Raw genomic sequence first — 24,061 nt, 5'->3', positions numbered from 1 at the left:
CGAAGCAGAGCTGGAGGAGGGAGGCGGGACTGGATGGACTAGAGATGTAATCTGTAATACAGCAAATGCTGTGGCTGTTGGGTGTGATCCGCAGTCTGAAATTATTGTGGTGAGCAAGGGTGAGACTGTGTGCCACTGGAATCATGTGCTGTTTTGGAAGAATAAGCTGAAATGAAAAGGACAATAAAGCTCTTAAAATTTGATAGGTGCAGTTATCGTAGTGTAATTAAGTGATTGTCCAATGTTTATTTGTGTTATTTGACAGCATAAAATAGGGATTGAGAAATGGGTTTTAAAATTAGAAAAATGTTAACTATTGATGCTTTTGCAAACTGGTTACAAGCCTGTTCTTGCTAATAGCACAAATGTAAGAAGTAGTAGCTTCTATATTAACATCTTCCCTCTCCCTTTCATATCCTCCTAGAAAGTTTTCACACATTGCAATGAGTATTCATTCAAGAGATAAGATTTTCTTGCACTGTGGGATTATGTAGGTATTTTAGATTGAAGTATGATTGGGGATTGTATTAACATATCAGGAAAGTTAGTAGAGATATAGAGGCAGTCTAAAGTAATGGCTTCTAGGTGCTTCCCTCCCCTTCAGTGCCTGATTTAGCCTGCATTTTGAGGCAGTTAATGCAAGTCTTGACGTGTTAATATATTCTGAAAATATTTTGTAAATATGGACTGACACACTTTATATTACTGCATTGCAAAGAAGAGCAAATTTTAAATTACTGTCTAGTAAGGTTAACCTGAAAGCCAGTCTGTCTCACCCCTTCTAGATCACTGCCATCATACAAATTTTAAATTTACAAGACATAAAACTAATGTATAACATTTAAGTGAAAATCTTAATGGACACTGAATTTTGACTCAGACCAACCACTGGAGCTTGGAATTACCTTTACCTGTAATTTATTTCAGACTAGAATAGGTTGTGAACTTTACCCATGAAAAATCTGTCTGGTGATAGGATCAATTGTATTACACCAAAACCTGTAGTTGTACATTCTCTATGCTCAATTCTATTGCTGTGTGATCTGCAAACAATCCACATCACTGTTTTATTTGGAGATGTGAAAGGAACAGTTCTGTTGTTGGTTAATAACAATTTTTTGTGGGACTTCATTTTGGTCATCTGTTATTAATGTGTAAATCTTCATTTAGTTAAAAGTTAAATAAATAGGGAAAAATTATGGAATTCCAATTTCTGATTTTTGTTACCGTTCTTCACTTTTCAAGATTTTTCTTTGCCATAATGATGGTACTGATGACAATGCATTGTTTTCTTATAGTAAATTTTAAGTCATTATGATGTCTTGTATTTGTTTTCAACCTGATGCAGACACACAGAGAAGTAGAAACATTTAAAGCAAATATTGAGGTATAGAAGTTTGTATAATGAGTAAACTAGTTATATCCTTTTTTTTTTTACTGCATTGCAGACATGTTAGACTTTTAGATACAAGCTTGTATCACATTGCTAATGAAAATGCAGTTTTTTGTCTTGCTTTATGAGGAAAGTGAGAGAACTTATCAAAGATTATAATGATATAAATAATTATTGCACTATTTTTAACACAAACTGTTTTTATATTCGAGTAGAGTGAGCAAATAGCTTAAATACAAGCTAGAAAACAGTAAAAACATTCAGAGAATGGAATGTAGATCTTTGATTCCATAATTGCATATTTCATCATACAAGCTGTCCCTCCTGCTTTTGAAAGCTTTGTAACGAACTGTGGAAGAAAACAGTACTTGGATACAAACGATGTTAGTAGCCTTTGGCTGTCTTGGTAATGATTCAAATATTTTTATAGAGTAGTTTCAACTTACACCCAAACATTAATAGAAATTTTTAAAAATTGTGTTGGACCCTTTAAAGCTCATTAAAAATGGCTTTTTATTTAACATCTTATACTCCTCACTAGTATTTTGACTACCAAGAAGTTTGATATACTGAAATCGTAGGCATTATACCATAATTCTGCCAAGCTTGGACAAACCAGCATCATGCGTGAGCTCCAAAGTGGAATACCCAAGAGGTGGTTTGGCTGTCAAACTTTGATTCAAGTGCCAAACTATTTAAGGTTTAGTTATTAACCTCTTGGACTATACCCAGACATTTTGAACTAGCCAGAGCTGGTAAAATCCAAGTAGAATATATTACAGTCAAGCTTGAAAGTGCTAAAGGCAGGGAACAGTGTGGAAGTCCCCTCCAAGAGGATGGATTGTGTTCTTAGCCAACATTACTCAGGGAGAGGCCACTTACGGGATTGTACATCTTCCAGAACCAAATACCTCTGAGTAGTCGCTGGCTTTCCACGCTCACTCTGGTTGTCTAAAACTTGTGCTATTGTGTAAAGCTTGTGTAATAATTAACTTAAGCCAGGTGGCTTTCAGCTGGGATATTAACTGTGGTCTGTGTTAGCTGGAAGGAAGCAGTCAGGTTGAGTGTGAAGAAAACTACAAATGGGTGCTGAAAGAACACTCCCAAAGACTTCTTTGAACACAACTTGCATCTCTGTGTCACATGAACACCAATAGTCATCACATAAACTAAGTGGATGCACTTTCAATCTAGTTAGAGAAATCTCTTATACAGAGTGTTATTATTTTCACATGTTTACTTTCCCCAGAAAGGGATATTTCTACAACTTGAGGTATCTTGGAAATACATAATGTATAATTCTCATACCTCAAATACAGCAGATGACAAAATTTAGTGGAGGATCACGAAAAAATGGTGATGAGTAAATTTGCATACCCATCTTTGATAAGAGCTCCTAGAATTTCTTCAGAGGTCTAGTACAGTGCAATACAGTCTGTTCATGTGTATAAGTTCCTGCATACACAGCTTTACAGCTGCTGAGAGTGCTCAATAATATTTGTCTTCTTGCTACAAAGATAAAAAACCTGCTCTGATCTGTGTATTGTGCATGGTATGAAAATTAGGCTTTAAGAACTAGGGAACCCTGGAAAAGTCAAGTAGTGTTAAAGCTAGAAATTTTCTTCCTGAGCAGCTTTCCCATAAAAAGTGAAGTCTGAAGACCATAAATATAATCCATTTTATTAAATAATAATAAAAGTACATCAAATATTTGTATTTTATCCAATTAAAAAGTCCCAGTCAAATGCCAATCTAATCACAGTTCCATCGTTTGCTGCGAAATCAGAGGTGGGTACTGCTTACCCTGGCACTGTGACAAACAGTAATAACTTGATTCTGATACAACTCTGCTGTAACTCTGTTGGAAGATAAGCTTTAAAAGTTCTGTTTGTTAGAAAACTGGAAACCCGTGAATAGCTCTAACCTACTTCTCACAATTTATTTTCAGTGGTAAGTGTTGTGGCTTTAATTTTTAAAATTGCTTAGATTTTGTTCCTGCCCATATTGTGAAGTGGAACTCCACAATCTTATGACCTAGTCTTGCCCACCTATAAAGTAAGGTGTGTGGCTTTATTTTCTTTAACAGAACTATTTTCACTTGACTGATCCTTCTTTTTTTAGTAGGAAGGAAAGAGCAAAATCAACAATGATGTGGTTTGTTTTCTCCCTCTTTCCACAAAATGGAACATGTTCGAGACTATGATGAAAGACTTGAAGTTCTGTTTTGCATTTCCGATCAGCCTTTGAGTTACCTTGAAATAATGTAAGGAAATTAATAGCAGATTAAATGAATTTGCATGAAGATGCCAAGATGAGTGTTACTTGGCACCAGATTTTAGGAGCTCTAGACTTCTAGAGAATTAAGTAACTTTTAGTCAGCTCTTTGAGGAGAATCTAGTTGAATCTACAGTTGAATCTAGAACACCACTTGCATTTCTGAAGGTGATGTACAAAGTGTCAATCTTCTGAACTTTGATTTCATTTATCCCTCCTTCCTAACCAAAATAAGCAACCTTCCTCAAACAGTACGTACTTTAAGGGAGTACTTAGTGTTTTAGAGTTCATTGGTAGTGTCTTACTAAATTGTAAATGTGACATTGTGACATGTATTGTACATTAAAGAAGCATATAATAATTTTAATGTGGTATTTGAAGGTGAAACTGAACTACCCTTTGTGCATTTCTGTAGTTTTTAATTTTTCATTTTATAGCAATTCTAGATAACAAGAAATCATTACACTGAAGAGAACTAGAGCTATGAATGCATTTTTTTAAAATAAAATTTTAGTGTGAAAAATATGCTCAATTATATTTTATTGGCACATAAATCAGCAATTGTACCACCAAAGTGTGCATGCTTATTACTGCACATTAACACAAAAATCCTTATATACCATCATCTTTTTTCCTCAAATTTGCTGGGAAAACCTTTTGGTTATAGTTTCATAATATTAGTGTTATCAAGAGCTATACTTTTTTTAACTTAAAAAAATAATTTTCAGACTCCACTATGTAATGGGGATCAACTAAAGGCTGTCCCATTAAGCTCATCCATTTTCACTGTACATGCGTTCAGCGGTATTTACAAATTGCACATGGAATACATTTGACAAGAGGGAGCATTGTCCTTCTAGTGCAGTTTACGATGGCGATACCTGCCTGCTTTTTCTTTCGCTGCATTGGCACAGGCATTGTGCTTATTTTGTTGTAAGTGGTTCCAGTATTTGATCAGTTCACTAGGTTGGAACTGATGGGAGGTAATTAGGTGGCTATATTTACAGCTGGAGTAAGAAACTCGCCAGTGATTGAAGACAAACTCGTTGGGTGGGGGCACAGGGTCAATTCGCAGCTTGGCAAGACAGATCCCCACATATACGTCCTCTAAATGTAAACGTCTGATGCTTAAGGAGACTTTGAAGATTTTTTCTGCTAAATCTCCAGAAAAAACATAACCAGTTCCAGAGCAGAATACAGGATAACGTTCACTTGGATACAAATCAGGTGGCATATACCACTTGCTATCCTTGTTCCTATTAGGTGCATAACCTCTCATTAAATAACCTGTGAAATACTTGTGCCTTGGAGGAAGTTCTGGTTTCAAAAGCTTATGTATTAAATATTCAGTATTGACAAACATATCACTGTCAGTTTTCATAACATATGGAACATGTGGACAGTAAGATGCAACCCAGTTCATTCCCATCAGAGTTTTAATGGTTAAATTATAGTAGGTGTCTAAGTATTCTTGTTGAATGATGTCATGGTACTGTCTGCTTTCCTCTAGTATGGTACGCTGGAGGTACCCATTTATCTTGATGCTTAACCCCAGCAAAAAAATACGAACAATTTGGATGCCAGGTGTCAGGCTTTCGTTACCCCAAGTTTGTCGAATAGCTTGTCTAGCTTCCACCTGGCCTGGCTCTGCAGCTATGAGCAATATTAGAAAAGGGGTCTTCTCCTGGCACTTCTCAGGCTCGTTGATGATATATTTGAAATGATATGAAGTCGGATGCCCAGTGCCTTTCTCATAAATACTTCCATTGGCACTGAGGGTATTTTCCAAACCGGTTACTCCTTGTGGTGACAGATCTGTGTTGTTGGAGTTGGTGACTGTTTGAGGCCTGAGCGTCTGAGGTACGGTGTCTTTCCACACGTTCCTTAGAGAGCTGTGGTTTGTCTCACTTTTTGTAGATCTAAATCCTCGTATAGTGTAAGCCATGGGATTTTCTTTGAATCCAGCCCTGCCTGGCAGCCAGTCATGATGATTAAAGAACAGAAACATAGCAAAAAGAAATACAAGAGAGATGAGACCAATGAGATGGGTACGAAACAGAGACCTTTTGGTATTCCAGGTCATCTTTGCAAAGCAGCAGTGTCGTCTTCTCCACTGAAGCATGTTGTAAAAATCCAATGATGGGATATGAGACAAAGGACAAGCAAAATGCTCTTCCGATCGGTTTTGAATCCACTGCTATTCTTTGGTATTCATTTTCTTTTGTTCATGTTGAGTAATTGTCTGCAAATGGCTCACTCTGCAAAGATTTAAAAAAAGAAAATCAGAAATCTTTAATTCTACACACTCATTATAAAAGTTGCAATAAAAACCTAGATATTAACACAAAATTAGAGTTCAATTTTTTTGAAAAACTTACCCATGTTAATATAAACAAGGTTTGATCTATACTAAAAGCCAACCTTGTTTTATGGTTAAAGTTGACTTGATTGTTAGCTTTTTTATTTTTTTTTTTATGGTAGAAGTTTTGATAAACATCCTGGGTACCAAAGGTAAAAAGGAAAAAAAAAAAAAATTGGTCATGTTAGCAGAAAAAGTGTGAAGTAGGTTCACGTATACTGACTGTGAAATCCTTATACAGTGTTTGAGAAGGACTGAATGAACAGGCCTTGATACCAGATGGAAGGTTTATTGGCATTAATTAAAATTGATTTGACATGCAGAGGCTAGTATGGCTCACAGTTTAAAACCCCTTTTTGTAAAATGGTCATGTATTGGTGGTGGGACAGACGGCGCAAGGTTGATTATGGCAGAGTTGTGTTAGTCACAGTACACTGCTTGGCGTGTTTCCACTGGCCCCGACTGTGTTCAGAAAGTCAATGAGAAGATGCACCTGTCAAAATTAATTTTCAGGGTCCAGTAACCTCACTGCACAGCCCTCAGATAGTAACACAGGATAACATTTTCGGTCACCTTTCAGGCTCCTTTAACCTTCTACTCCACAATGAAGGGAAATATTGAATGGAACACTACTTGGCTGTTTTGCCAGGCTCATATGAATTAAAATTAAGCCAGTGATTTTTAGTAGGCAGAGATCTTGGGTAAATGTTCATATTAACTGGAAGTAAAATTGCACAACACGAAGTTTCTGGCAAACTATCTGATGAACATGAGTTTGGGTGGGTTTTTTTCTCTATAAATGTATATGTAACTACTATACTTCATAGCGAAACTTCAGGTATTGTTACCAGCAGCTGTAACTGTAGGAAAAAGTGCCAGAGTAGTCTGTGCTTCATTTTCTTTTAAATTTTTTTCATATTCAAGAGCAGAGTCAATATGGCAGCTTCATGATGCTGCATATTAAAAGCTGATCACATCATCTCGTAAATGAACCTTTCAGTGCACAGTAGCAATTCGTTTGTGATTTTCAATTTGCTTTAATTTATTTCTGGGCCCTAGGGTTTTGTATAGGAAAAAGAATGACAGTTGAACAAGACTCCATAGAAAATACTATTTCTAATATAAATGTGTAATTTATTAATTGCTTTGCTATCTTCTAAAACCAATATTTGGATTAATTTCTGCATTTAAAAGCTAAGTGACATGTTATATGGGAAATTACAGGATTTTACATAGTAAGGAAGTAATTTAAGATGAGATGGCAGTTGAGTAATATATTATTAAATTGTATGCATGTGACTTAACATTCAATCTGCCTGGTTCATGTAAGGGAAAATTTGTATTTCAAAAGGGTAGGGAGAGACATATAACTAAGGTTTATTTTAATTACTGTATGTCAGGTTATATATAAACAAAATAACGTGTATGCAGAAGATGCCTCATTCACAATGTTTGGAAGCAAGGGGGAGGTAGTATTGCACTGAGTCGGAATGCTCTCTCTTCCCAACCTCCGCTAGGAGGAGCAAGTAAGTGGGGATTTTAACTGTGCTTCGTGACAATGTAAACCTATATGAAAAGGAGACACTGCTCCTTAATTCACTTTTTGAAATAGCAAAATATTTGCCTAGAGATCTATTAAGCTCTTCCCTGTCATTGTCCTGTTACACAGCATTCATGAATTTTTTTTTTAAGGCTCACTGAAAGTATTTGGTTTTTTTACTTTTATTCCTTTAAACTGCTTGGGACTAATGCCATTTTACCACAGACTAAGCTATCTTTCTAAAAATTATTTTCCAGTCTACAGCTTGTTAAACATGTGCGTCTAAAGTATGTACCTTGAGAATTAACCTGAAATTCCACACTATTCTTCTTATGCTGCTTTAACTCAGACATTATCCTTCTATAAAAGAAAATAAGACCTAAATGTAGAAGACTTACATTTATCTGACCACTTGCACCTAGTTTTGCACGCTTAGAAAATAAAAGCCTGCCCTCAAAACTAATAATTTTTACTTCCTAGGCAGTGTGCAGTGAGTTTTAAATGAACACTCAGCTATTTGGGAAGAATATCTCTGCATAAGCAAACATAAATGTCACTTCAAAGGGTACCCTAGATCTCAGGGAAATTAATCGTTTGATAGCAGTTTGGAGGGCAACAGTGGGAGTATTTCATTAATTATCGTTCCATTGCATACGTACGCAGTTTAGGAAGAAAGTCAAAACCAGAATTTCACAACTTTAGAGTAGTAGCTAGAATTCAGATTAATTTTGTCACACTGAATTGTTCCACTTCTAAAATTGCAGTCATTGGCTGCTAATACTTCACCAGATCTGCACTGCACTACTGTTCTGTGTTTAATTTTTAATTGAAGTAGTGTTCTGTTGTGCACCTATTTTCATAGGTGAAAAGTGAGAATCTTAAGTTATGTAAAATTTTGTGTAAACTGGCAATTGTTTTCAGGTTCTGTCTTTCTGTGATGCACGGAGAAAGTGTCCCAGAAAAGGCAGCTGTAATCGCTGGAACCTTTTTTTCTTTTTTTAGCTGCATGCTCACATTGTGCACATTAAAATAAGTTTTACAGTGAGGGACAGAACTACAAGCATAAGAAATTTAAAGAGAGTAATTTCCCACTTACATATTTCCTTGATTTTTTTCAAGGTGGGAGTTTCCTAGAAAACCTTCAGTCTCTGCCCTTTAAAAAGGAATTGTATGGATAAGGGAAGGACCCACATGTAATTCTCAGCTTCATAAAACTATTGACTGAAAAGAGCAAATAACTTTGTCTCATTTTCTTTGTAATGCAAGTGTAAAACATTTCAAAATATGCAGTGAGTATTAAGCATTTGAAATAACAGCAATAGCTATTGCACCCTTGAAAAAATACTACATGCTAAGATGCATTGTTTAAAACTAATGTAAACAACTGTCAGCATATATTAAAAACACCATTAAATAGTATCATAAAACTATTATCTTCTTTCACTTTAATTAGGGTTAGAGCATTACTGCTTTTGCCCAAATATTTAAAATTTCATTTCACAGAAAGCTTATGAGCAGGCACCAACCATTGGCAGTAGATAAGAAAACCTAAGTATAGCAAAAGGTCTCTATACAATCACCTTGTCCTCTGAAAATGTGTTGTTGCAGGTAGCTCTGCATTTTGAAGATACGATTTATAATAGTTCTACTTCATTTTTGGCACTTGATTGTGCAGTCACCGATGCATTATGAAATGCCAGATACATAAACTGTGAATGCTTCTTGAATTTTTATTTGTGGTCTGTGCTCTGCTGGTGTTTCGGTTCCTTGTACTTTCAGTTCTACTCTATAATTATAGCTTTGCAGATTGAAGCATTTGACTTCCTATTCACACGTCCTGGATTTTCATATTTTGATTAGCTGTGTGGGCAAACTTTTTAATTAGAGGGAAGAGTTCAAAAGGCAGCCTGAGTCGGTATTCTGATAAACAGCAGCAGCAGTTGAGTATTAGGCCTCACATAATGTGCTCGAGTTCACTTACAAACTGCATTAATCTTTTGCACAAAACAGTACTTGGGATGAGATTTGATATGCAGGTTTTTAAATGTCAGATACGAAAGTAGCACCACTAGCTCTGCATGCTTCTCCAGGAGTATTGCCTACGGGTAGGTTATTTTTTTTAAAAAGTTCTGGAAAGTGTCTTCATCTTCTGAATGTCTTAAGAGTGATCTGAAACCAGTGACTGTTGTATGCTGCATCCTTAGGTATGTGCAGTCTTTCCAGTTGCAATTGTATTATTGCACGTTAGCATTGCCTTGGGCAAAGAAAGCACATTTATATTGACATTTAATGATTTTAGCTCATTGGTAGATTTTGCAGATAAGCACTTTCTTTCTGTGGTGTATTAAATTGCTATAGATTTAGGTCTTAAATTTGTATTGCAAATATTCATCTTGTTTGTTTGCCACTAGTGACGAAGTATTTAAATTTCAACAATAAATAGAAATGAATGGCAATTAGATGGAATCTCATTTTCCAATCCAAGTCAAACAGTCAGTGTTTTCATATTAAACAGAAATTGTAATGTTGGCATGAGATAAGTTACGTGCTCACCATTTTGAGAGTGTATAGTGTTTGAAGGTTTCCTTTTGGGATGTCAGGGGAGCCTGATAGTACTTGTAAAATGTGGTGCCTGATTGCACTGCTGATGGTTTAAATCATGTCCAATCTTCTGCACGCTCCCACTTTATGCTTGGCTGATACTAGCTTGATGACATTTTGCTTGTGTTTCAGAGGAAAAAAAGCAAGTGTAAAAAGATCTGAAGGTACTTTTAAGATAATATAATTTGACTGTGTGGTCTGTTTTGATGGTTCAGTGCTCTCAGTGTGTCATGTCATATGGACATTTTACCAGTGCTTTAAGATTACTTCAGATAAGGATTAATTCTGACCTAGTTTGAGAGGATTTCTAACTGTTTTTTCTGTATTGTGAAGAGGTTTGAGTTTTAATTTCGTAGTTAAAAGCAATCATTACAGTAGCTACATTATCCCTTTAATCCCTCCTCTCTAACCACACCAACCTTGTGCAGGCTATAAGCAATGGATTTAGTAAGTGTAAGGTAGTGACATTGTGCTGTGGGAGAGGGAAACCTGGTAGAATTCTTTCTCCCTGTTCAGAGACATGGTATCTCAGGGCTCTGCAAATTAGCAACGATCATTATCTGTAATGGCTGAAAAGGTAACAGACAATCAAATGAATATCACACACAAGGATTTGACATACCTTCCTTGGTCAGGCCATTGATGGTGCGAGGATTATACCCACAGAAAATAGTTTTGGCACGCCATCACTTCAGCAAAAAAGATGCTATCGAACATGCGCACATCCCCCAACAGTCTGCTTCCTGCGATTGCTTTTCACAGTATCCAATCTGTCCATCTGTCTGCTCGTTGCTGTGTTACCTTCCTTGCTTATAAGTGTTGTCCTTGTCTTGGGGCTTTTTGTTCATCCTTCAAACAAAAGGACAGTAGTTCTCGTTTCTGTTCTGATCGGGGGTGTCTGGCGTTCACGGCCGATGTATTGGAGCTTTTACATCTGGTGTTTCCCTTGTCGGACAATGCAGTGCTGTGTTCTCTTCTCCTCAGTATCCATATTTCTAATGGTAATGTTAGCAGGGAGTGCTAGTGTGTAGTGGTTCAGTTGCCTTCAGTAATAGGATTTCCCTCTATTCCTTCCTTCATTGTTGCTAGGCAGTAATAGAAATGGTTTTGAGCTGATATAACTGAGGATTCTGGTCTATAAAATCCATTCCGTAGTTCTTCAGCTGCTGCACAGGCAGGCAGCAGTTTAAATGTGGGCTTTGACAGATGCTGTCTTCTGACAGAGCAGAATTTAACGTCATTGCTTGGCTGAATCCCACGTGATTGTTTGCATTCATTTTGACTAAATCGAAAGGCAGCCAGAAAGCTGTACAGGCTCTTGCTCCTATTAGATAAATGATACATACTCAGTTCAAGCACAATGATAGGTGAATAGTATAAAAATTGTATGATTATTAAATGCATGATTGAGGGTTTTTTCAAACTGTTTTCACTTTTCCTTGATGCTGTAACTTGTGATTCCTTAGGGGATTTTTCATGCTAGACGTTCTATTCCCGTATTGCAAAAGCTGTTCTGCAGCGCAAAGGAATTATAAGCATTTAAATACCAAAGCTTTATTTAACCCATTTGGCTCTCTTCAAGTATAAATCTTTTGTGCCTTCACTCCAAAGAAAAAATAAGAATTTATTTCTTTGCTCATACCTGCTTTACACATGCTTACTCTATAAAAGCTGCTTTTTGTAATCTTAGGTTAGTCAATTAAGCTGGACGATGCTAATGTATAAGCACATGCTGTTAAGCTGCCTTTATGCTGTTAATGGCTTTCTTCCTCGGTAGAGGTTGAAGTCTGGTATTGCAGAATCGGGAGCACTTGATTTCAATTATTGATGCATCTAAAATGTCTTTTGTCTGTTATAGATACACCTATATTATAGAATTTGTCTTTCTGGTCCTAATAAAACTTATGTTCCTTTCATTTTTGTCCTTTCAATGACTGGCTCTTCTATGCTGAACCATCTTATTATATTTATGATATGTTATAAATAAAATATCACAATAGATAGCTCAGAAAATAGAAAGCTACCAGCATACTTACCCAAGTATTTATTAGTCACTGTGTTTGTCCACTCTATTTTGAAAAGTTAATGACTAGCTCTTTAGTGGTTTGGTGGTTTTTGGTTGGTGGGGTTTTTGTTGTTGTTGTTCAGGTTTTTTTGGTGGGTTTTTTTGTTTGCTTTTAGCCAAAGAATAAAGACAATATAATTGCTTTATCATATGGTATCACTGATCAGTAGGACTCCAGGTAGGTACGTCCTTTACTGGCAAATGAGGCTTCCCCAGGCAGTCAGTGTGTTTTACTATTCTAGATGCATATTCTGATAATTTACTAGAAACATCCTCCTAACTAAATTGCCTATGTACACTAAGTTTCTCTGTTAGTCTAGTTTTGTTTTTAATGTATGCATTTCCTATCCTAATGACAATTTTCACAAATCCTATTTGAGGACATTTTAAGAGCATGACTGTATTCCCTAAATATTAATTATAAATATAACTGGTGCTTACCAGTAAAGACTTGTATCTCTTCCACTCTAAGAAATTTTGTGTTTAAAAAATGCGGGGGGGGGGCTGTCAACAGAGCAGTGGAGCAAGAGAGGAGAGACCTATGTCCAGCACCACTTAATATTCTGGGACGTTTATGAATAGTCGAGAATCAGTGCTTTGAAAGGTTGTGTGTGTGCTCAGTCTACTGAATTTTCCACTTAAACACACAAAGCTAATATAACCCTAAATAATATACAGAACTTTATATAATCTGTTGCTGTATGTATACAAATATGTGAGAGTTTGACTAAGAGCATTGTCAATTTGCTGCATTCTGGGCTATGAGTAGGAAATCAAGTGAGATATTCATCCAGTTAATTTGCCCATGTTGATTTACATAGAAGCAAGTAATGTTTTTTCGAATACCAGCATGTAAATCTGCCTCTGATTTTTGAATTTTCAGAGAAGACACATAACACTGTATTCGGGAAGCAAACCTAAATCCCAACAGAACGGTTATTAAAATCCATAGTGTTTCCACTTTATTTACTACTGCTTCACTATACCTGAAGTGTATCTCTGAAGGTTTGGTAGTTACGTGTAGTGGGTTTATATATTTGGGTGGCCAGAGCTGTTTGTTTCTGTAAATGTTCATTGGTAAATATTAAAGGTACAAAAATCCCAAGGGCCATTTTATTCTAAATATAACCTGCTTTAAAGAAAACTCAGAGGGGAACAGACATCACCTTTGGCTTTTAATTATATGACCGTATCACTTGTGCATAGCTTGTAAAGTTCAGGCAGAGCTGTTGCCTGTTGGTATGTGTAATATTTGTCGTCTTGCCTTGTGAACAAATTGAATATTGAATTAATAAATCTTAATGAACAGTTTCTTTTGTTCACTCATTCTTTGGTTTTAAAGGAAGAGCAGGTCTTTGCTCACCTCACAGAAAAGTAAGGAAAAGGATTTTTCTGCTACTTTCTATCTGGGTGTGACTGATGTAGCCTTAGAGAGTCAAAGTTTGAGGAAGAAATTACTTTTATAGCACTTTATTTTTTACTACTTCTAAATGATACTGTATGTTTCTGGGTACTTCTGGAGGACAGAGCTTGCATTGTACTGGAAATATGACCTGAAGGTTTCAGTAATCTTACTGGGCTGGAGATAGCAATGAGCTTTATTTCAGCTAAATCTCACTGTGAAGGGTCAGTGGACTGCTTGTTCTTGATCCAAGGAGTAGTATGGTCTGTAATATTACTATGGCTACATCTTAAATTAGAAGTTGCCATGTTAGTGTTTGAAATGCTGCCATCTATTAAGACTATGAAGGAGTTACTCTGATGTGAAGATGTGCAGTGTGTGTGTAAGGAACACTACAGAGATGCTGTGGCCAGTGAAAGCTTGACTGTTCAGTGAGTTCTGCAAAGCTAGAAGCAGATGCAAGGAGTCAGAAAAGATTGTGCTTAGAATAACCTGGGCATGTGACAGCTGTGAACTATGCAAAATGAACTCGTGCAGAACAGAGGTGTGTAAGTTTGGAATATTTTCTTCGAGAAACTTAAAATTCCTACATGTCATTTTTAGAGGGTATCAGCAGAATCCTGTCTAACTGGTTTTAAAGTAAGTCAGACACTAAGGTTGAGCTGTTAAATAAAGTTCTCTATTGACACCATTAACAGAAGTTTCTCAAATCAGTTGAGAGTGGTTGCAAGTCAGGTGTGTACTGTGTGGTCTGGTGGCCAGGAGTCCCACGGAAGTTAAACTATACGTACACCATAGCTGACCTGTCAACTGAATGGTCCCATATGGACCGTGCTTTCTGGATACTCCATGAATACAAAGATTATTCCATTTTATTGTAGTAAAATGTATTATTTCAGCTGTAATGTGTTGAAAACCTTTCAAGTGACAGTTCAAAATGATTAATGGCAGCATTTTCAAGGTTGGTTATTTTTGCTTTTAAACTTCTGGAAATGTGTTAATACAGAATGTCATAATGCTTAGTTTTAATTAAGTGTGTTAAGAATTGTTATGTATATGGCCAGTGGCCATTCTGTTCAGTGCTTCAAAAGGCATACTACTTCCATAAGTCATTTAGAGTGGAGAGGGTTGTTGAATATTTGTAATTTACTTGTCTACTTTGTGATCCCAACATGATTCTTAACTAGCATGTTTGTAACTGAATGAAAAATAGCAATCTAGAAATGACCACAAGTGTCAGTATTGCCTGCCTTATTTTCCTTAGCAGATTTTCACCATTGCTTAGCTAGTTGAGAAACCCAGCTTTCACTTGCTATATTTTTTTATAAATGGTCATGATTTTGCACTGTATTCTAATAACACCCAAGTCATAAATTTAGTAATTTCATTAATCTTTGGATGTCTTAAGTTTAAAACAGAAATGCAGCGATATAGATCAATCAGAAATGGTGGTAGAACAAGAAAAGGTTTCCAGTTATTCTGAAACATGCATATTTTTGTTTGCCAATTAGTAGTTGATAATTATGTCATTCAATAAGGAATATAAGTACATCCTCTCACTTAAAGTTGTGAGAGAGAAAAGACCACTGATCTTTTCAAGTCAGGAGGGTGCTTCTTACTCCATCTGCCTTAGGAAACGTTGCAGGAGGATATTTCATAATTCTAAAGCTTGTGGTTTTTTATGAAGTAAACTAATGTTCTAGGTATCCAACTGGAATTCAATCCATTCTCCTGTCACAGCTTCCTGTGAGGAGCACAGATTTGGAGTGCTTCAAAATTCACTTGAAAAGCCAGAATACAAAATGGTTTCAGTCTATTTCTGTTCTGGTTTTATGTGTTATGCAAATTTTGCCTATTGGTCTACTGTCCAGACACGTTTCTTTCCAACATAATGTGTTGTTAGCTTTATCACATCTTCTTTCTTTTCTGTATTCTGATCTTTCATGTCTTCCCCCAGGCTTTGCATCCAGTTATTGCTGATCTCAAGTGCTAAATGCAGATTTTTTTTTTTTTTTTCCAAGGGATGGACAACATAATTTCATTTGTGTTGTGCAGTATTTTTGGCTGTGTGGTTCTCCCCTGATGAACTGAAATCCAGTGCCAGCAGTAATATTTTCTGCCTGTCACAAGTGTTACTTTTGCATTCTGAGGAGAGCAGGGACTTATGAAGCTTTGATTCAGCACAGCAGGGGAGAGAAGGCCAACCAGCAGAAGTACCAAACATTTGCAGGCGGTTTAAAGAACAACTATGGAAAATAGACTTCTGTTTTTCTCCTTACCTTCTGACATACCCCTAACACCTACCCTCACACCCCCAGCGTGAGAATTTGAAACAGAAGCTTAAATTCTTACAGAAAGCAAGACTTTGGGGAAGAACTGATACTACGTATCAAATCTCTTAAAGCAGGAAGATGGCATCCTATGGGAGTTAATAGGCCACTAGCTCTTATGCCTAAGGAGCATAATGCATTGTTCTAGCTATTACCACTTATCCAGCCCCTTGTCTCTGCCCAATTCCTTCCTGCAACAGGCACAGAAAGACCCTTTTTCCTTAGGCTATCTTCAGGCTCTTGAGGCATCCAGCACTTCTTTCCCAATGATTTGAAGAGCCTTGGCCCATCAGATTCATCACTAGGATGTAGAGTTCCTGGCCAGCACTCTTCCTAGGACAGCTGGATGAGCTATGTAGATATTTTTTTGGGGGGGGGGATGAGGCTGATTAAGAGATTTGCAGCTCCAATTGTTCATCTGCTCACTACTTTTTTTTCCCCAATATATATGGTTTGTACATGAATATGGAGGCATTTTGTCAGCCTCAAAAATTCCTGGTTTTGAAATTGAAATTGGTGATGTAGATGTTAAGTTAATATTAAATAATGTGAAATTGAAGAGCTGGACTTTCAGACCTGTCAGAATTTCATGTGCCTTGAGGTTGAGACCTGTATTGACTCTTTCCATCTGTCACATTTCCTCAGTAGCTTTAGTACATTAATTCCTACAGCTCCATCCTGTAGGTATTCTCATTTACAGCTAATTCTGTGGGACATGCAGAAATAACAAAGATTTAGCAAATGTCTTAAATGCCTGAAGCCTTTCTTCAAGCACAGATGATAACACTAGGAAAAACAAAATCTGTGGAAAAATCCATTCTCCAATGGTCCGAGAGGTTCTCCTTGTAATAAATTTAAGTAATATTTTTTCATATCCAACAGAAAATCTGGATCATAAAAAAGAGAATAAGTCCCCTTTTGAGAGTAGTTTTTTGCTGCTCTTTCTTTGACATGTTGGGGGAACTATAAAATTGCTCCAAACAACCTGCACACCACCTAGTTTGATAGAACTACTTCAGCTTGGCCAGCCAGTTTAATGTATCTTTTTTTCCTAATGTTGTTCCATGTTAATGAGTCTGTCAACTTGAAGTAGTTTCCAGTCAGTGTATGTTATTGAAAAACTGATTTTAATATGTGCTGACATCTATTATGTAGTGTGTTTAATATCATTGAACTAATTTCTGGTTATTTCAAAATTCATTCTGATTTGTGGCAAAAATCCTTTGGAAGTAAATGTTCATTTGTATTTGATTCTGATGAACAAAGAAATCAAGTCACTGTACAAAATGACTTTGTGTACCCCTAGTTGCCAGTCTGTCCAGCAGACTTTCTCTTTGTACATTTGAAATTCATAGTAAACTTAAATGATAGCATCCCTTTAGTAGTGTCCAAGGAAGAGAAAACTGTGCTGTGGAAATCATGCTTTTTGTGTGAATAACTGTGTTCATAACTCCTTCTGTAATCTGTGTAAGATTCTAGATTAATTTTTTGAGCCTGAGGATTATTTTCACATAAATTACTAATGTAAAGTCAGAGTTACCAGGACTCCTGGTCCTCATATACTTGATTTAGACGAAATCCTTAGAGCTCAGTTTGTATTATGTTAATTGACAGAGAATATTGGTTCAGAAGTAGAGAATTCTTTTCTGCTACCCTAAACTATATTTCAAACTTAAATTCCAGGGTTTTTTATTTTCTGTAACTTAGTGACTTCTAACAGAAGGAGAAATCAGACAGCACTCTTGCATCTGGTCCATCTCAAGACATAATATTAAGAATCATTAATGTGTACTGTAGGGAGGTATATGTTTAACAGAAAAAAAGTACTGAATATATTTAATGTAATAATGCTGAATTAATAACATTTCACTTAAAATGAAAGATTAGCTTTTTCTATAATATACATATTCTTGTAACTCTTAATCAGCATCTGCCAAGCTTTCTATCACTGATCTGTTTTACTGTAGCAGAGTATTTGTCATCTAAAAAAAACCCAACTCTTAAAAACACAAAAAAACTGTCATCCTCTTAAAAACTCCATAAATCTCATGACGGGTGATAGGATCTGCAATGTGCAACCCTTTAAGTCTTCTCCTCTCAAGGATTTGTGTACCTAAGCATTGAGACTTCTACAAAGACTTCTTCTGTAATTTTTTGGTTAATGCACATTTGTGCTTTATTCGTGTGAGTATTATGGTTTACACTGCTGAAGAAAATAAATAAATTTTGGGAGACCAAACCTGACTTCCCCCCTCCCCCCCTCACACATTTGGATCTCCATCTTACTGTTTTCTTTTGAGTTACATTGCCAAATATGAGAAGCCCTGTAATTCTATTAATATCAGTAAGAAGCATAATAGTGCAAAAAAGACAACAATCGTTTTCTACTTCTATTGCATTTCTAGGTAAGCAAGCAAAGCAATAAAATAGAATAAAAATTCCTTCTTATTTTAATGAGATATAGATACAATACAAAAAGGGAATTGGGGGGGTGGGGGTGGGAATCCAGGTCACCTTATATGGAGAAGATGTCTTTGCTGTGAAAAAAGTATTTTCTTTTTTGCCATTATATATATATATATATATTTTTTTTTTTTACAGTTGACCCTACACCACACTGTCTGGAACTATGCACCAGTATCCATACTTTCATGCTGGTTTTGCCTCATGACAAAAAGAGGTTCTTTGTTATGTGTAATTAACTTCCACTTATCTGAGGTGTGCTGGGGGAAGGGAATGGGCAAGGAGATATGTCAATAATGCAAGAACCGCTGGATGCAGTGGGAAAATTTAGAGCAGATCTCTTGAATCTCTGTACTTCTCTTACAAACAGGTTGGTTGGGACCAATGCCAGGTTAAAATTGGATCTGTGTGTTCACATGGTAATGCACACAATCTAATAAGCCTTGTGGAATGTTGACCATTAGGGAGTAGATGCATCAGCCTACTCTGAATGGTCTGGTGGAGTTGGTTCAGGTCCCGTGTGGCTGGAGCTAATAAGCTCTGATGACTCTATGTAGAATTGCTCGCTTGTTCTTGAAACAATGCTGTGGCATACATGAGATGCTTGCAAGATTTATAAATAGTAGCTCCATGCTGTGTGGCAGTGCTGTTTCTGAAGCCCTGCTGGCCTGGGAAGTAAACTAGCTGTGTTTCTACAAAGCTGCCCTGAGCTAATGAAATCGGTAAATCTAAGGCACCTCTGTCATCTTGAATGGAAAGTGCTGCTGAGAATATCTGATCCCAGTTGATTGAGATCTGATAGCAATAGTAAGTTGGGGGGGTTTTTTAGAACACCTTTCATACTGGTAGTGCCTTGTCGTCATTTTTATCTAATTTTCAGAGGTTTTTTTCAAACTAGGCGTTAGTCAGTGGCGAAAATGTCTGTCTGAGAAGATAAGGGGTTTTGCTCTTCCTGCAAAATAGGTATGTATTAATTTACCCAAGAATATGACAACATAGAAGCTGAGACATAAGGAAGAAATATGTAGTCTGGCATTAGCTCTTGAATAGCTGCTTTTTCTTACATTTCCGAAATGTCTTTTTAGAAGAACAGGAATAAATAGAAATGTGTGAGGTTTCTGTACTTATTACCAGCCTTCTGAGCTACACATAAAATTACTATGCTGCCCTTTCTCAAAAGGTGATGCTGCTGTTTTGTTTTGGTGTTTTTCTCATAAAAGTAGAGCACCACCAGATTAAGACAAGGAATTTATTGGATGAGTCTCTATGAAATTGAATCTGTTTTGTGACTGGTGAAGCCCTCCTAAGCACGTACAGAAAGTTCCAGGGTGTCATAACAGAGGAATCTTGTTACACTTTGGGGTTTTTTTCTCATTGAGATCTTGGCATTGAAAGCTGAACTCTACTCCAAAACATTGTCTGCTCTTAGTGGCTTACTCATTTTTATTTCCTGCCACCTAAGTGCTCAGTCTTCCAGTGAGGGGATCTTACTTTGCAACAGATTGCTGTGGAAAAAAAATCTTGTTTATTTTTTATCACTGACAGTAAACTTTTCAAAGGCGAAACAGCTATTTGAAGTAACAGGACAGATGTGAGGGCTGAAAGAGAACTGAAGAGGTCTTGCTGCTTAAGGCAGATTTCCTTCAGATAAACTGTGAAATCCACAGGATCGTTATGGATGACTGATATTTGCTAACATGTGAGTAGCAGAAATAATAGTTGCGGTGAACCTCACCTGTGTCTGTGCTGACTGGCATAGTCTGTCATCTTAAACATTTATTCACAGTGGGAAGTTCTTAAAAATGAATTGTGCATGTGTATACATATGTATAGGGGTGTGTGTATATAGAGAGAGAGGGAGAGAGGCAGCCATTTGAAAACTTTTAAAACCTGTTCTAAAATACAGTTCTGAGTCTGCTCATTTAGTCAGGGGGTTATTTTTTCTGCAGTGATGAAGACTGTGTAAAAGTCATAGCATAATAGGAAGATCGTAAAATTTGTAGAGTTCTGGTATGACCCTTATCCCGTCTTCATCTTTGAATAGAATGGCCCTGGACTGGATGAACGAGACCTTGTCGGTTGACCTTCATTTAAAGAGGACTGCATTTCTGCACTACCAAAAATACAGCTGTGCCCTAGCCATTTCAAAGAACAGTCGTATTATAAACCAGATCTCATAATGCATAGATAGAAACTTGGAGATAGTCTATCTAGCATATGGCTTGTGTATAAAATGAAAAAATAAAAGTTGAATGCTGTCATCTTAGTGCTTTGAGAAGGGCTTAATTTAATCTTCTCTACTAAAGAGAGAAGAATAATGGGGAATTTAGATATAATGCCAAAGGAAGCTGAAAGTAGAGGCAAAAGGCCAAATGGAAAAATTCCTCTTGTGTGATACAGCCAGGATCCTTCCTGTATTTTAACTTAATGCATGATTTATTGCCATCACAGTTCGTCTTTGATATAGGCATAAAACATCATCAGCTTTTATATTCTATGGTAGGGTGGTATGAATGATATGTTTATTCAAGATACAGATACCAATACCGGTTTGCACAATCTATTTGTTATACAATATTGTAGCAGTAATGCACTAGTATGCATGCAACAGAATTTGTGTAGAAAAAATTTGAAGGCAATTCTTTCAACCTAAACATTTGTCAAGAAGCACACAAGTAGAAAGCATTGTTGCTATGATGAAAATATGGTATATATTCTCCTATTGTTTGTCTTCAGTATATGAATTTGTGATGCGTGACTAAAATACTTCTGTGTCCCAGGTGACTTTGTTATGTGGTGATTAATATTGTGATTCTGTTGCTTGATTCACATAGGTGATTTCTTTTTGAAGTAAAACAGCCCTATTGAAAGGCCGTGTAACTCTTGTCAGAGCCAGGCTTTGAGAACACACTTAAATGAAGACAACTGAAAGATTAACAGTACAATTGTCTATTCGCTCTTTGGGTACAAAACAGAAGATTTTAATTTGTTATCATGTTTGGGGGATTATTAGTGTTTGTGGTTTTGGGTTTTTTTTAAAAATCCTGGAATCTCTTGGATAAGTATAAAGGCTTAATCTAAGAAATACAGAATTTTGGATTCAGACAGCTTCCTGGCTGTTTCTGCCGACATGGACAGCAGTGTGATTTAGTGCTGTATAATAGTGATCCCTGCAAAATAATTTAACTTTTTAATCTGTTTACATCTGTAGGTAGGGAGGGGGAAAGTTCAGGCCTTTCGGAGTTACCCAGTTGCACAGAGTGGAAATTGCTTGGGGGGGGGGGACGATGACGACGGGATGGGACACAGACACGACAGGATGTTTTGGTCTAATTTGAATATTCCTCCATATTAGTAAATAAAGTAATATTTTAATTAAAATCAAATTCTGGAATGACAGTATGACAGTTCTACAATGAAAACTATGTACTGCAGTGGATCTCACTGGGAAAGCTGGAGGGACGGGGAATTGGAGAACAGGACCATAGATGGCATATAACAGTACCAAAACCATTGCATTTTTATTCTAGGGGTTTAATTACGATGGTGTGTGTGAAACTTTTACATAATGCAGTCCAAGGTAAAGATCTAGGTAGTCTAGAAGGCAGTTTGTCAGAGCTGCTGTGACTGGTATAAGTGGGATGCTGCTACTGTAAATTTTGGAAATGCTCAGGCTTGAGAATATTGTAGTGAGATATATTCATGATTTTCACTAGTGGTGGGAGCAGCCATTTGAGGATACTGAAGAGCATAAGTTTTTTTTCCATGATGTTTTCCTGTGTTAAACATACAAAGCATGGGAAGCTAGAGGCTATCAAACTCCTAAAGTTTAATATTAAGATTCATACACTGCGTATGAACGTCATAGGTTTGGTTCTTGAAGTTTGTATGTATATTCTTTGGAATCCCAAATTGCCTCTATGCTCTGACTTAAAATGTGGGAAAATGTTTCCAAGGATCTGTTTATTGTGTTGAAAACTGAAAGTAAACATTTTGATCTAGTAATAGATGTGTTTTCTTTGAAGTTAAACCCACTGAAATCTTTTGTTTTACTTGATACAAGTGTATGAAATCACCAGGCAGAAAGAAACATTGCAATCAAATGTCAACTCCAGTCATAATAGTTTTCAAAGTAGTGCTTTTTCATATGGCACCATATAGCACTGTATAGCAAGCCTGTTTGTTGAAAATGTAAGGTTTTCCGTGTCCATTCAAAAATAGTTGGTTTCTCTTGGATTTAGTATTTTTAGTGAAATAAAAGTTTGCTCACAAGATGATGAATAACTTTGTGTTTGGGGCCAGATTGTTGTGTGTCACATTTCCCAGCTTCTTGTGATGAAAACTGAGTGCAGATCAGTTCCTCTGAACACATTATCAACCTGTTGACAAAGACCGTTATGTTGTCGCATATGAGGAAGGGAGATGGGGAACAGAATCTGAGCTAGCAGTAACAGGAGTCCGTCCCATCCCATCCCCCAAGCTAGGGGTGCTCTTATTGTAAAAGGCTTTGTCTGAAGTTTTTGTTGCTGTTCCCCTGCATTTTAACCTTGAATAATGCTGTGTTTATGTATAGTGATTGGCAGACATTTCACAGGGGCTTTTCTGATCGTACAAACTGTAAATGTAAGGCTTAAATTAGACATTTGAGAAAGGGGGAAATGACTGAATTTGCATTCTTGCCATAGAAAAGTGATACCTTTTCTGCCATTATGATCAAAGGTGCTTAGCCACAGTGTTAGAAAGCAAACAAAAAAGTCTGTTCACCCATTATCTTCCCACCACTGTCCACCAAGATACTCTGCATGCTGATTTGATTGACTTCCCATGTTCATGCTACACATCATACTTTCTTCCTTTCAGTCTGTTTTAAATGAGTTAAACCAGTAAGATCTGTAGAGTAAGAGCGGTACAAAACCTGGGGTGGTTTTGTGACTATGGTGTTTCTTTGGTTAATTTTCATTCTTGGGTAAAATTTTTTTTTAAGTATGACAATTGAAAACAAACCTGTGAACTTATGCAGCTGGGGCAGGACAAATGTTTAAAGACAGTATTCTAGTGACCTTGTAAGCAGATTAAAAGGTCCAGTTGTCCCAGTTTGAGGGAATTTCAGTGTGTGGATAACTGCAACATATGCAAGTCTGGAAATCTAAGACTTTCATGCTGGATTAAACTCAGAAATTTTTGCAGTAAATTACTGTTCTGTTTCTAACTTGCTTGTCTGATGTTGTACAGATATCTTTTGTGTCTCAATACTTTGTCAATAGTTTTATCACCAGCACCCAAGATAGTGCATCTGCTCTGTCTCAGTGGACAGTTTGTTGATATGAGGGCTTTGCAGATGTTATGCTGGAGGTTTACTACTCTGTTCGCAGATGGTGCAGATAACTGTATAAATACACTTTTTTTTTTTGTTTTTATAGCACTTTTTATTTCCTATACATACAGTTGCTGTCACTTAACTTTGTTGTAGCCAGTGAAGCAAGTGAGTTTCCAACAACACTCTCTTGGGGTGTCTTAGTGTACAACTCACAAAGTAAAGAAATACAAAAAGAGTTAACAAGAAAATTTGAGATAACATAAATTTCATTACCAATATTACTTGACTGACTGCATGGATCTGTACTTCAGTATTAC

At 36.6% G+C, this 24,061-nt stretch overlaps 2 protein-coding genes across 2 annotated transcripts in view; one reads left to right on the top strand and one right to left on the bottom strand.

Moving 5' to 3' along the window:
• The window catches only part of CDC73 (cell division cycle 73), a 112,000-nt gene that overhangs the window by 57,631 nt on the left and 30,308 nt on the right, over positions 1 to 24,061 (top strand). The gene's annotated exons all lie outside the window — the stretch shown is intronic.
• Positions 3,053 to 11,456, bottom strand: LOC141926629 (beta-1,3-galactosyltransferase 2). Its single transcript, XM_074832760.1, has 2 exons — positions 10,790 to 11,456; positions 3,053 to 5,925 (listed from the first exon to the last, which is right to left on the bottom strand). Exon 2 carries the CDS (start codon positions 5,787 to 5,789, stop codon positions 4,524 to 4,526), a length of 1,266 nt encoding a protein of 421 aa, XP_074688861.1. The 5' UTR covers positions 5,790 to 5,925; positions 10,790 to 11,456; the 3' UTR covers positions 3,053 to 4,523.

The sequence above is a fragment of the Strix aluco genome, chromosome 8 (genome assembly GCF_031877795.1).
Source record: "Strix aluco isolate bStrAlu1 chromosome 8, bStrAlu1.hap1, whole genome shotgun sequence".
NCBI classification, from domain to species: domain Eukaryota; kingdom Metazoa; phylum Chordata; class Aves; order Strigiformes; family Strigidae; genus Strix; species Strix aluco.
The sequence above is the reverse complement of the archived record's forward strand: the minus strand, read 5'-3'. Positions and strand labels throughout refer to the sequence as shown.